Source organism: Gobius niger (assembly GCF_951799975.1).
Source record: "Gobius niger genome assembly, chromosome: 18".
Classification (NCBI taxonomy): Eukaryota; Metazoa; Chordata; class Actinopteri; order Gobiiformes; family Gobiidae; genus Gobius; species Gobius niger.
Window position 1 is genome coordinate 29521212 of NC_136869.1, and position 13806 is coordinate 29535017.

General features: G+C 41.5%; 1 protein-coding gene across 2 annotated transcripts in view; it reads right to left on the reverse strand.

Annotated features, from left to right (window-relative positions):
- Positions 1-962: 962 nt before the first annotated feature.
- The window catches only part of LOC306977569 (calponin-3-like), a 59992-nt gene continuing 47148 nt past the window's right edge, over positions 963-13806 (reverse strand). For both annotated transcript variants that reach the window (XM_079575959.1, XM_079575960.1), the window contains 3 exons: positions 9679-9795; positions 8451-8597; positions 963-1538 (listed from right to left, as the gene is read on the reverse strand). In XM_079575959.1, the coding sequence (XP_079432085.1) occupies positions 1185-1538; positions 8451-8597; positions 9679-9795 (618 nt within the window). In that variant the 3' untranslated portion in view covers positions 963-1184. The remainder of the gene's footprint in view (positions 1539-8450; positions 8598-9678; positions 9796-13806) is intronic.

The following is a 13806-nucleotide window of genomic DNA, read 5'->3' on the forward strand; positions in this document are numbered from 1 at the left end:
GCAAAGACTGCAGTGATCTATCCAGCACACATACAGTATTTCAACATAACAACATTACAAACATCTCAGAGTGCAGTAAAAACTACATAAACCTAAATCACAGATGTAACTCTAATTTGTTCAAAATTCTTTAGGGTGAAATTGCAATTAGAAATGTGTTTTCCATATTAAGAAAGTGAAGGAGCTCTACAAGAGAACCACAGGTTGAGTCTGTTTTAATGTAGTATGTTAGTAGTACTAGTTTAGTTAACAATCCACAAAGTTGCAACATAGGAAAAATGAAGCCTTTATTATTTATCACATTATGACAAAGTATTTGTATATGAGGGGAAGGGATACAATGACAATCATTGCAATAAATATAAAAGAGGGAATACAAAGGCCTCTAGTAAATACAGGTGAGGTAAGAAGAAAGAAGTCTAAAACAGTTTGGTCCTTGGAATATCACTCTCAATCTACAAACTCTGTCAGGTCAGAAAATCCTCAGAAGCAATTCAACAGGTCATAAAAAACTAAGGCACACACATTTTTTACAAACCTTTTCATCCACTTATCTATTTCATATCTCTGCATGCACTTCATTATTCCCGAAAACTGTGTTTGCAGCTCACTATAAAAGCCCCTTCACAAAGTCTTATTTAACTGTTGGACATTGTCATACGTGTAGTGAGTCTGTTTCTTTAATAGTGCTGGAACTGGAGGTTTTTACACTGGCACTGGTGAGGTCGACCTAAAGAGGACATCCAAACGTTCTCGTGTGATCGGCTGCATGTGGCCGCCATTGCCAAACTACAACCCGCAAATCGGTGCAAACGCTTGACGTCACTACAAGCCCCGCCTCCCCCGCTCACTGAATGGTTGGTAGAAAGTCAACCGATGTAACGCAGCCACTGAGATCAGACCTAGACGTACATGCAGGGAAATGACCGGAGTTTACGGATGGCTAAGGCCAGGCTATTGAGAGATCAATAAAGGCTTATCTTATTTCATACATCTACATCAAAAACATGACATTAGTGAAAGAAAAACAGACCGGTTTCCCCACTCGAACCCCACTCATGTAACACTACCTGCCACATGTGTCCAGAGGATGTCCAGAAGAGCGTGTGAAGGGGCTGAGGAGCTGAGTCAACACAAATGTGCACAACACAGGATCTAAAACCTACGTCACCCTGCTGTGGTCACTAATAGTCCATGTCCTGGTTGTGCTGGTAGTTGTAGTTATGGTATTCCTCTCCTTGGTACTCTCCTGGGTAGTCTCCCTGGTACTCCCCGGGATACTCTGCGTGGTAGTCGCCGTCGCTGATGTCCGAGCCGTGGGGGCCCTGGCTCCCATTGCTGTGGATGACCGGCTCAGTGGGAGGAGCGCAGTACTTGGGGTCGTACACTTGGCGGCCCAGCCCATACACACTCATGCCACGCTGGGATGCCACCTTATTGGTACCCATCTGAAGTGAAATGGTGGTGTTATCTGCCGGCTGCAGCGCCACCTTCTGGTCAAAGATGTCTCTACGTGTGCCAGGGGCTGACATTCCTGCCTGTGGGCAAAAGGAAGTACTGTCACAACCTGTTCAGTTTGACAAGTGACTAGAAGCAGGAACTCAGTAGAACTCAGCCTTTTTACTCAGCCTTTTGCCTGTGGAGAGAACTCAAGCGCCAGAAAACACTCAAGTCACAACTTTTGCCAGGACCTGACCTTCCTTGAAATAGTGAGTGAAAAAAGGTCACTCTCTTACTTTTCACTTCATAAACGCAGCCTAATTTTATCTGGCTAAATCACTTGAGGTCAATTGCTGTCAAATAAAAAGTGTCTTAAAGCTTGAGAAGAGTAGAGTATGTTTTAGTTTTAGTCACTGTTCATAGAGATCTTCATTTTCTAACAGATACTCTTGAGTAGGCACATTCAACCTGCTTCTCGCTCACTGTGCACATGGGCTCTCTCTGAACAGTAGACTGTGGAGAGATAAGCGCAAGTTGCCATTACAGCACACTTTTACTGATTATAATAAATAAATATTAGAATACATATTGTGGCTTCTCTGTCAACTACACAGCAGGATCACAACTATAATACGAAAAATGACACACACGTTATGTAGAAGAAGAAGTTCATTCATAAAGCACCTTACACAGACATAGTCACAAAGTGCTTCACATGAGACAATTGTACATTCACCCCATACTCAGGGGTGTTCAGCTTCCCCTGGGGGAGACTCACAGAAACACTGTCACGACTGCAAACGTCTGTGCCAACGGTCCCTCTGACCACCACCATGCATTCACACACATCATCCTGGCCTATTGTAAATGTTTTTAGTGGTAGGGGAAACCGGAGCACCCGGAGGAAACCTACGCAGACACGGAGAGAACATGCAAACTCCACACAGAAAGGCCCGTCCAGGTGGGAATCGAACCCGGACCTTCTAGCTGTGAAGCACAAGCTCTAACCATGCCGCCCGTAATACTGTAATACTGCTCATAGATTGAACTGTGACGTGGAGAAACATGAGTACATAGGGATGGGTGTCGTTCTATTAATAGTCCTTATCGAGTACTTTCACAGTACTCTTATTGGTACTTTAAAAGGCAAAAATATAGATAGCAACTACTGTATAGGCAGTCCCGTCGCCAGACGTCAGTCTTAAGGGGGGCATATGAAATCCACGGGGGGGCACATTTACTATTAAATACATATTTTTCATATGGTGTTTACGCAGCCCTGGCGCACACTGATCATTACATTAAACATGATCAACAGCAAATATGACCAGACCAACGACAGCTGCAACATGAGTCCTCGTGGCGGAAACGTCAGTATGTTGCAGGTGGCGTTTCTCCGAGTTGAACCTCCTCATCAACACATCCTTCAACTCAAACTTGAATTCATGAGAGTGAGGTCCTTTTCAGAAGCAGCTGAATGAGCTGGGCCTTGCGTCTGTGCAGATACTGCACCGATGCAACGAAAACACGTTTCTGAGCGTGGAAAACGACCGGACTCTGGGGCTGTAGAACGAGCGCCTGTACCCCCACACTCCCCCCCCACACTCTCCCCCCCACACTCGCGCCACCGTTTGTACCATGAATATGGCTCGGTCAGTGCTGTGGCCGCATCCACTCTTCAGTCTCTCTCAGCCTTCACTGAAAGCTCCAGTGTCTGAGTGTAAAACGCACACTTGGAACGCGGGCTCTTTTCAGTGGACTTCAGCGCTTTGTAGTAAAATACACACGAGCACCTGTCACTGCCTTTACTCTCACGAGCCGGGACGGGAAATGAGCATAAAGAGGCGACATCGTGGACTCTCAGAGCGGAGGATGATCGTTAATTACTCCTGTATCATATCAGCTATGTTTTATTTTGCGCACGAGCGCAGCTTAGACGGAACTGTGCCAGAGAAAGAGAGAGAGGGATGAAATACCGCCGTCCCCTCTCTCAGTGTCAGGAGAGGAAATAGTTACTTGCTGTGGAGTTTGGGCCGGTCTCTAATCAGGCAGAAAGCGCAAAAGTAACAGTGATACGTAGCCTATCTTTGCCCAATTTGTAGTGGCTTCTCGTGGTTATACGGCGTAAACCTGCGTATCTCGTAGATGACACCACATCTGTGTCCGGGGGGGCACAAGCATCTTGGGGGACGGGCACGGCCCCCTATAGCCCGCCCATAGCGACAGGTATGTGTACACTGCGTTCCAAGTTATTATGCAAATGACATTTTTCTAAGATTTTCTAAATTGTCAACTCAAATGAGAGTCAGCATCATTTTCAAGTCTTTAACTGGTCGAGGATCATTTAAATGTGGTTGAAAAAATCTCCCAGTGATAACAGTATTTTTTTCAAAAATAAATATGTAAAAACCTCAAATCCACTGTTCCAAATTATTATGCAACTCATCGTTTCAATACATTTTAAAGCTTGTAATTAACTGAAAATGGTCATTTGTTGTATTTGTAGCATTAGGAGGTCATATTTACTGAAATCAAAAGCTATTTCAATCAAAAAAATATTAACAGGTCAAGTTATATTTTACCATAGGAGCCCGTGTGTGATAGCAGCTTCAAAATTCTTAAATCCATTAAAATTGTGAGTTTTTGGACAGTTTCTGCTTGGATTTCTTTGCAGGATGTCAGAGTAGCCTCCCAGAGCTGCCGTTTGGATGAAAACTGCCTCCCACCCTCATAGAAGTTTTTTTTTGTTGAGCCTCCAAAGGTTCTCAACAGGGTTGAGGTCAGGAAAGGAGGGGGTCCACATCATGAGTTTCTCTCCTTTTATGCCCATATCAGCCAGTGATGCAGAGGTTTTCTTTGCAGTATGACATGGTGCGTTGTCATGATGAAGATGATCTTGTTCAGGAAAGCACGGCTCTTCTTTTTGTAGCATAGAAGACAGTGGTCAGTCAGAAACTCCACATATTTTTCAAAGGTCATTTTCACACCTTCAGGGAGCCTAAAAGGGCCAAAGGGCCCGACCAGCTCTCTCACCATGATTCTGGCCGAAAACATGACTCCGCCCCCTCCTTACTGACGTCACAGACTTGTTGGGACATGGTGGCCATTCACCAACCATCCACTACTCCATTGATCTGACCATCCAGGGTCACACGGCCTCATCAGTGAACAAGACTGTTTGAAAATGAATCTTCATGTATTTCTGAGCCACTGCAGCCATTTCTGTTCATCAGCTTCAATGAACAGTTTAGGGGAGGCCGGATAGAAGGTTTATGCACAACTAAAGCCTCTGGAGGGTCCTACACCTTGATGTTCGGGAGACTCCAGAGGCACCAGCAGCTTCAAATACCTGTCTGCTGCTTTGTAGCATATGTTCTCTTAATCTGATGTGTTTGTCTGGCAGAAACCGTCCATATTGTGCCTTTATCGGCACAAACCCGAGTGTGTCTGAATCATCCACAAATCTCTTATCTGTTTGATGATTACGCTTAATCTTTCATGAAATATCGAAGGTTTTCATACCTAGACCAAGATATTCAACTATTTCACGCTTTTCATCAGCAGAGAGATCCTTTTTCTTTCCCATACTGCTTGAAAATGATGATCTGCTTAATAAAGTGGAACACCCTTTTTCAGTAGTTTTTCCCTTAACTGGGCTTAACCTGAAAACTAATCATCCCAGGTCTCTGAGATTAATGTCAGTGATTCATAGAGCCCCGAGACACGATACCATCCATGAGTTTCATTATTATTGTTTTTTTTTTACCTTTTTGACATAAAAATCCAATTTGCATAATAATTTGGAACGCAGTGTATAGGTAATGTAGCCTAGGCCTATTATTATTTTTTTTTTATTACTCTACATTTGGAGCCAATTTATTTCCAATTTGCGAATATATTTAATACATGGATATGAGGTAATATGCAAATAGACCAAATCGTAAAATAAATATTTTTTTTATAATCTAGTCCACGAAGGATTAAGTCTATTGTCGGTTAGCTTTGGCTGTGAGAACTGAGCCTATATAAAAACAGTGTCAAATAATGAAATAGACTTGAGCCACAGTCTGATTTCTGCCACACTCGGCTTGTGTCCAGTGGGTCAACAGCGGCTGGTGCTGACATGCACGTGGGAGCCGTTTGTGGAAAAACACACTCTTTTTAGTTGGTGGTATTTGTGAATGAAGAACAGTGTGCGTGGCTCGACTGTCTGTTGGAAGGTGTTAGGTTTAGTACCGAAAGCTTTTTACAGCACGTTAGCCGCAGCCGCTCGGAGGTTTCTGAGTAGAATAAGCAGGTTCTGAATGTCCCGGGCACGCTGCAGGCACAGCTGAAGAGGGAGGTAAGCGGAGAGAGCCTTTAAAGTGTGATTCTTTGAGTGCGCATGATCACGCAGCAACCCTGTTAAGACTAGAGCTTATTGGGCCATCACACGGGGCCCCGGGGCCGCATTTCAATACCCATCCCTACAAGTACATACACAAGGTCTTCCTAGTGTCTAGTAGATTAGGAACTATTTTTAATCCAATAAAATAGAGTGTAATGGCAGCAATTTGTGGAAATAATGATGACACCACTGTGTGTTCTCTTTAACAATTGGAAGTAGGGCTGTGCAATGAATCAAAGTTCAATTATGATTTCGATTATTACACTAGATGATCACAAAAATAGCATAGTTGAGAAAAAACAATTATTAAGGATGCCCTCCCGCTCATCCATCCAAATCGCAAAAAGTACTTACTACTACTTTTTTTTATCCAGGGACGGACAAAACTAAATAAAATGATAATAATAATAATAATAATAATAATAATAAAATCCCCACACTGCGCTCTACGCTCCTCTGTGAAGTGTGCACTTGTTTGAAGTGCACGCAAGGGTTCGACCTTGCTGACGTCATTGTCAGACCTAAACTTAATAAAGTTGAAGGTAATTTTGTCCGTCCCTGTGATTAATAAAAATAATAGCAAATGAGTTGAGGTTAAAACACGTTAAAATAAATATATATTAGTCATTTATTTGAGCTTGCTGTATAATTTTTATTCTAAATGTAGAGTGGGTAACTAACTAGTATCTGGTAAGTATTATGTTTTTATACATCCTAAGTTTTGCTGAAGTGAAAAGTTAAAATTGTATTTTAATGAATGACTGCACAAAAAAGTATTGAAATTAATAATAATGTCCGTAAATACCGGTGCGCAAATCATCATAGTGCTTCATATATTTATGCTTCTTTCCAAGCAACATGGCAAACCTTGAGTGTATTTACAGATATGTGGCATGAGAAAAGTTGAAATACTTAATCAAAAGTATTTTTTTTCGCCGCAAGTTACATGGATGCAGCCATTTTTCTGTCTCTTTGGTCTGTACCGCAAAGAATTATGGGCAATATACTTCGCCAAAGTCCGCTTGGATGCAGGATTCGGCGAAGTGTGGCTCAGGGGCGCAAAGGGGGCGGAGCCAAAGACCCCTCTGGAGGACAGGGACACCCTACACACTCGCACCCATCATCGGGAACGTGCATATGAGGGGCGCGAGTATTGGGACAGGGCCTTGGTCTGACATAAAAACACTAGCGCTGTGTGATGATGTCATCAGGCCGCGCGGCTCTGTTGGACAGGTGTGAGGGCTGGCCAGCAGGGGGCAGGTATCCCTTATACGCATGTTGACGAGTGACGTCACGAGCACGTGATAATGAGCCGTGGCAACGACTGGAGGCAAAAGGAAAGCACAGGCCTTCCTACTCCATTATCAATTAGCTAAAAACTTTGGTCAAAAGTTCGTGCTAAATATAATCAAATCAATGTAGTGAACACACACGCCCCTGTAGGCGACACCAACAAACGAAGGAAGGAGAGGAGCATTTCACTGATGTAAGATCAGATTTAACATGTAGAAAGCAACAGCTGTGATCAGGAGACTGAATCAGCGACCGGGCCATGACTCACATGTTATTAGAGGTAAGAAAATACAAACCTGCTCCACATGTACAGACACAAAAAAGTTACTACCATCCAGTGCCTCGTGGTGTCTGCTAAAGCCTCGCAGTAGATGTTCCTCATGCGGTTCAAGAGAGGACGGTCCAGTCACAGCAGACTTTTGAACCGAGCACTTTCTAAATGTACAACAGGTCATTTGTCCCAACTGTGGGGATGCTTTCATCTTCTTTTGCTGAACTTTGGTGATTTTAATGATATTTAAGTGCTGATAATGATAATACATTAATAGCCTAAAATGTAATTGTTAAACTGGATTAGGCGAAAATGTTGACTTAGTATTAAGAGTAACTTTAGACTATAGTTTAAGTTTAAACTTGTTTTAGTGACGTTGTGTCTGTAGTATATGGCACGGATGAAATGGGCTTTTCACTTGCAGCAGTCTGACATGGTTGCTTTTTAAAATAATATATATTTTTTTAAGGCAACAAATAATCGTTTGAATAACCGTGATTTCAATTATTACTAAAATAATGGTGATAATTATTTTTTTGGTTTATTGACATTGTTCAATCATGTTTTATGTTTCATGCAACATAAAACATTACCCTTGGTAGATAAATAATAAACAAAATCTTTAAAACTTTAAAGACTATAAGGGCATGCCTAAAGTAGAGAAAAATCAAATGTGATATTAAACAAATAGAGTAAAATGTTGTTTTTATGATGATAAACTTCTCAGTCTCAAAGTTGTAACCTTTTATTTTCACATGTGTAAAGAATCGGGATGTGTCGAATGGTTTGTGAGATAATGTTCTCTGTCTGTAGACAATTAAACAACACTGCTGTCTATCAAAAAAATAAAAAGGTATATGGGAAGCTTTGACCTTCTGCTGTTGAGATTTCCCTGGATGACTGCGAGTCCTCACAAGCTTAATTCTTGTTTTCATTTGACCCTAAAGTTTATTGTATTTCTTTTTATCAGTCAACAAAATGAAGAAGTGCGTGTTCATTCAGCTTTTGGTCTGTCTTTTAGTTTTGTCTGACAGAGTGATGCAGTCTGCCTGGGCGTACCTGGCTGGCGCCCTTGTTGGTTCCCATCTGCAGGCTGATGGTGCTCTGGTCGTAGGGCTTCTCCGTTTGGGTCTTGGGGTCATACAGGTGTCTCCGGGTCCCGTACGCGGTCATCCCAGCCTGGCTTGCACACTTGTTTGTCCCCATCTAAAACACATCAGTTTGGCCATCAGGCAGCAAAAAAACTAAAACAGTCCAGCCTTTTTCCTTTTTTGTTCTGTGTGCTCATTGAAATACTGAACACATAGTTTTAGAGTATAATCAATGCCCTCCTTCAGCAGAATTCTACACGCATAGTTTGGACGCTCGTGTGACCCCCGACCCCAAGGTTGGGAATCAATTAATAATAATAATAATAATAAATCGGTTTTATACAGCGCTTTTCCGGACACTCAAAGACGCTTTATATTGCATTATTCATTCACTCCATACTTGGTGGTGGTAAGCTACTCTTGTAGAAGAAGAAGAAGAAGATCTTACATGAGACAATTGTACATTCACTCCATACTCAGTGGTGGTAAACTACGTTTGTAGCTTCAGTTTCCCCTGGGGGAGACTGTCAGAGGCGCTTTCGCGACTACACACGTCTGCGCCAACGGACCCTCTGACACCACCACACATTCACTCACACACACACACATCATTCATCCTGGCCTATTGTGCATGTTTTTAGTGGTAGGGGAAACCGGAGTGCCCGGAGGAACTAATACAAGGATCACAGGTATATCGAGAACAATATCAGCCAAGTTAATGCCAATGATGTCAGTCAGAGCTTTAAAATGAGCCTCCCACAACTTCCTCGGCCTCGGAGGAACTGAGAAACATCGCAATTAAAATCTGTCACGAGTTTTGGATCATATTTTATATTTTATGTTGCAGACCTTTGCTGATCATTAAGAACCATAAGAGATAGAGACTTACCACTTGTTGTCTTTGAATCTGCTGATTTTTGTCTTTAAAACAAGTTCCCTCCGAAGTACTAACTAAACAATAATGTCTTGATTAAATCAGCCCTATGCCTCTAATAAAGCGCCCCCTGCTGTCACAGATCAACACTGACACATTTTACAGTTTAGAAGCGTCAACACAGGATTATAGACAAGACATTTGAAAAAATACCAGACGTGCATATAGGCCTTTGAAAAGCCCATATCGGTCGACCTCTAGTCTGTAGAGGTGCAAGCTTTTTCAATGGTTGTGATTTGATGTCCCAGATAGGAGGAGTTACCTGAAGTCCAATGACACACTGTCCCGCCTTGATCTTGCCCTCATCGAAGTGTCTCTGTGCTTTATCTGCATACTTCACACCGATGTCCACCTTGGTGTCCAGGCCTTTGGTCTTTGCCTGCAGGGAACAGACAGTATACAGGTACAGGACCTGGGTTAGATGGTGGAGCGTGCTGAGAAAAACATGCACAGACTATGGGTCACGTTTTTACAGCAGGGAACGCAGCCCTTTAATCGCAGCGCGCTGGAAACAGTCAGATGGGAGGGAAACAAATAAATAAAACAAAAGAAAATAAAAAAAGACGAAAATACAAAAAACATTCAGACTACATTTTGAAATATATTAAACCGGGGAAAGGGGGAAAATTATAACTACCGGTAAATAAGTAGTAGTTGCAGTACAAACAGACAAAAATCATCAAATGCATTTCTAATGGCATGCTTTGCATTTTATACAGATAAAAACAACAGAATCACATATCTCTCCTAGATATCCACTCCATCAATCTGGACCACCGTTTTTCATGAAGGCTTTTTTCTTTTGCGGATATTCCTGTACATCCCGCAACTACTCCATAATACTCCATATATCGTAGAAAACTTAATATGTTTAAGGAAGCCTTGTTTTTTTTCTTACCTAAAAGAATAATTAGGTTAATTAAATGCTTCCATTTTGATTCTCCAAGAAATCCCAACACCACTGAAGGCAGATCTAATTGACATCCTATATTTATATCTCTGAACATTTGCTGTTCTGCTTCCCAAAAAGCTGCCGCCACATGGCAATACCAAAATAGATCAATAGATTCTGGTTCACTTAAACAAAAACGCCACGTGTGTGATTCAGCAAGGCCCCAGATTTTAAGCATTTTATTTGTAGGTAAAAAATTATATATAATTTTAATTTGAAAAAATCTGCTGTGCGCGTCTACCACAGTTTGATATATTGTACTAAAAACCATCTTCCAATAAACCGGTTGGTCCAACAAATCTTCCCATTTTTTAAAAGTTCTATACGGCAAGGTTATCGCTAATTTTTGATGGAGATAAAACATATTTATACTTCCATTTATCTTATTTCCATGTAACCATTTGTAATTTCGTAACACAGGCCGACAAACTAATAACTTGGTGCATTCACTATTAATTTTAATTTTCCAATTCCTCCACAAGGCAGAGAGTAGTTGATTGTATGAATAACGGGAGCAGATATCTCCATAGGTATTAATTTAGTTGATCATACTGCATTAGCTTCCCATTTCCCCTATAATATCATTTATGAAAACAACTCCCCTTTTGACTGCATTTTCCCAAAGTAAGGGTTTCCCTTCAATCAATATATTTGCTGTAAAATTTCCTCACGTTTTTTTGGAGAATTGAATTGGAAACATAACCAGTACTCCAGAGCTTCTTTTAGAAACATTGAACCATCTTTTATGAGATCTATAACCTTAGACAAGTGAGCTTTCTCTAGTTGCAAGTACATGAAAAGTCCTGTTGAAAAAATTACATGATTTTGTTCCAATAAAACGCTTGTATACCAATTAGGGTTTTCATGCATTTTTTGAACAAGAGAGGCTTTTAAAGCAAAACAAAGTGCTTCTAGGTTTAGTAATTGAAACCCCCCTACTTTGTATTTATTGTAAAAAATATCTCTGTTTATCTTTTCCGGTTTACCGTTCCTATGGAAGCCCGTTTCCGCCATGTTAAAAAATAAAAGCCCAACAGGAAGTCGAAATTACGAGATTTTAAGTCATAATTTTGTGTTTAAAACACAAAATTTCGAGTTTAAATCTTGAAATTACGACTTTTAAATCTCTAAATTCCGAGTTTAAATATCAAAATTACAACTTTTAAACTCATACTCCGAGTTTAAATCTCGAAATTCCGAGTTTAAATCTCGAAATTACGAGTTTTAAAAGTTGTAATTTCGAGATTTAAAGGAATAGGCCACCGTTTTTACATACCAAGATATGTTCTTACCTAACCTTAGTCGAGCTTCTATTGACGGAAGTGAGCGGGGAAGTCTTTAGGAGTTACTGCGCGGACGCTGTGCTCCTGTATCATTACGCCTCACAATATAGTTCCCCTTTTTATTTGCTTATAAAATCCACATGTTACATTTCTGTGTAAATATACTTCGCATGAAAACACTTCACGTAACTTTATTTAAATAGGGAACACGTGGAAGAGCTTGGTAGCTTCTATCGTGAGCTTTTTTGGAGCTATATGACATGTGGGAGAGGCTGCGTATGTGTGAGCGCACGGACAAAGACCAGACGGGAATACATTAACTTGGCTAAGGTGAGGTAAGAACATATCTCAGTATGTAAAAACGGTGGCCTATTCCTTTAAACTCGGAATTACGAGTTTTTAAGATCCGTAATCATAGACGTCATCCCTATTTTACTTTGAAAATCCGGATGTTGTTGCTGTTCTCTTTCCTGTCTGATGCGTCTGAACTGTGGAGCTTGATCTGGCAGAGCCGTATCTTGGAATCGTATCATGCCTGAAAAACAACTGCTAGTTTGGGGCAAACTCGTCCCTCTGCCATGTCCTATGGACCCTCCTATGGTCTCCCTGCTTGATAAAAGGGCGATGCCGGTGGACAATGGCTAGTTTGCCCGGTTAGCATGTGCAATCCACCTCATTGTTGATCAAAAAAAGTGCAATTAACCACCAAAGTGTCAATCCCGACCCAGTGTGTGATAATCTTCAAGGCTGCATTATGTGGTTACGGCTTTATTGACGTTTTTAGTGAATAATTCTTAATTCCACAAGATCCATTATTGGAGCTGGATGCTAGAGCTGCTAAGAAGCTAGTTAGCTGCGGGTGCTAAGCAATCGGCTACGGCCAGTTGTACATAAAGTGTAAGTAATAAACTGCAAAATCACCCAGCCCGGCTCAGTGTGTGATCGTTGTTAAAGGGATGCTTTATGTAGACGGTGGTTTTATTGACCTTTATTCAGGCATATTTCACATTTTCACATGATCATGATCATCCGAAGTTCATGGAAGTTCATGATGCTACGATTGTAGCAATAGCTTTGGGAATGCCCATGCATCATCAAGGCCTAAACACATTCCTATCATGGATACAGCCATTTTTAATAAGTTTTGTCACTGCTTTTAATCCTGGGTGTTGAGGTAAAATAAACACTTCTGTGTCTTTGTAAAAGTCCCAGACTTGCTGTAGCTCCGGTTCACAACACGATGAAGCTAATCCTCCATGACTGTTTGTTTACATCTGCACCAGTGGTTCCGCTGTCCCCGCCGTACCAACGTCTATGATCACGGATCTGAAAAACTCCAAATTCCGAGTTTAAATCTCAAAATTCCAAGTTTTAAAAGTCGTAATTTCGAGATATAAACTCGAAATTTTGTGTTTTAAACAGAAAATTATGACTTTAAATCTCGTAATTTCGACTTTTATTTTTTAACATGGCGGAAACGGGCTTCCATACATTCCAGATAAATTCAAATATTTTTTGTTCATATGTTTAAAAAAATTCCTGGATGGAGAGGGAAGTGACATAAATAAATAAACAAATTGGGGCACTACTAAGGAATTTATCAATGCTACCTTCCCATATAAGGTTAGAGATGTACCCTTCCATGGTTGTAATATCTTTTCAATTTTTGTTTGTTTGGTTTCATAGTTCACTTTGAGATCCCTCAGACTTTCTGGGATTTCGATGCCTAGAATATTGACTAGACCATTTGTCCAATCTACTGACAGATTACTCTGGATTTTGAAATTAGTTTATTTGAGGCTCCCAATTCTAAGAACTTTACATTTTTCATAATTAAATTTTAAAACAGAATAAGTGGAAACATTTTTTTTATTGTACGTCTATGGACGTACAATATTCAAGGACCGTGACGTCGCCCGGCATGGCGCAGCCGGGGCCCCACCCTGGAGCCAGACCTGGGGTTGGGGCCCGAACGCGAGCGTCTGGTGGCCGGGTCTCTGCCCACGGGGCCCGGCCGGGCCCAGCCCGAAGGGACGACGTGGGCCCGCCCTCCTGTGGACCCACCACCCGCAGAGGGATCCGTAGGGGTCGGGTGCGGAGAGGACTGGGTGGCAGTCAGAGGCAGGTGCCTCAACGACCTGGTCCACATGCACAG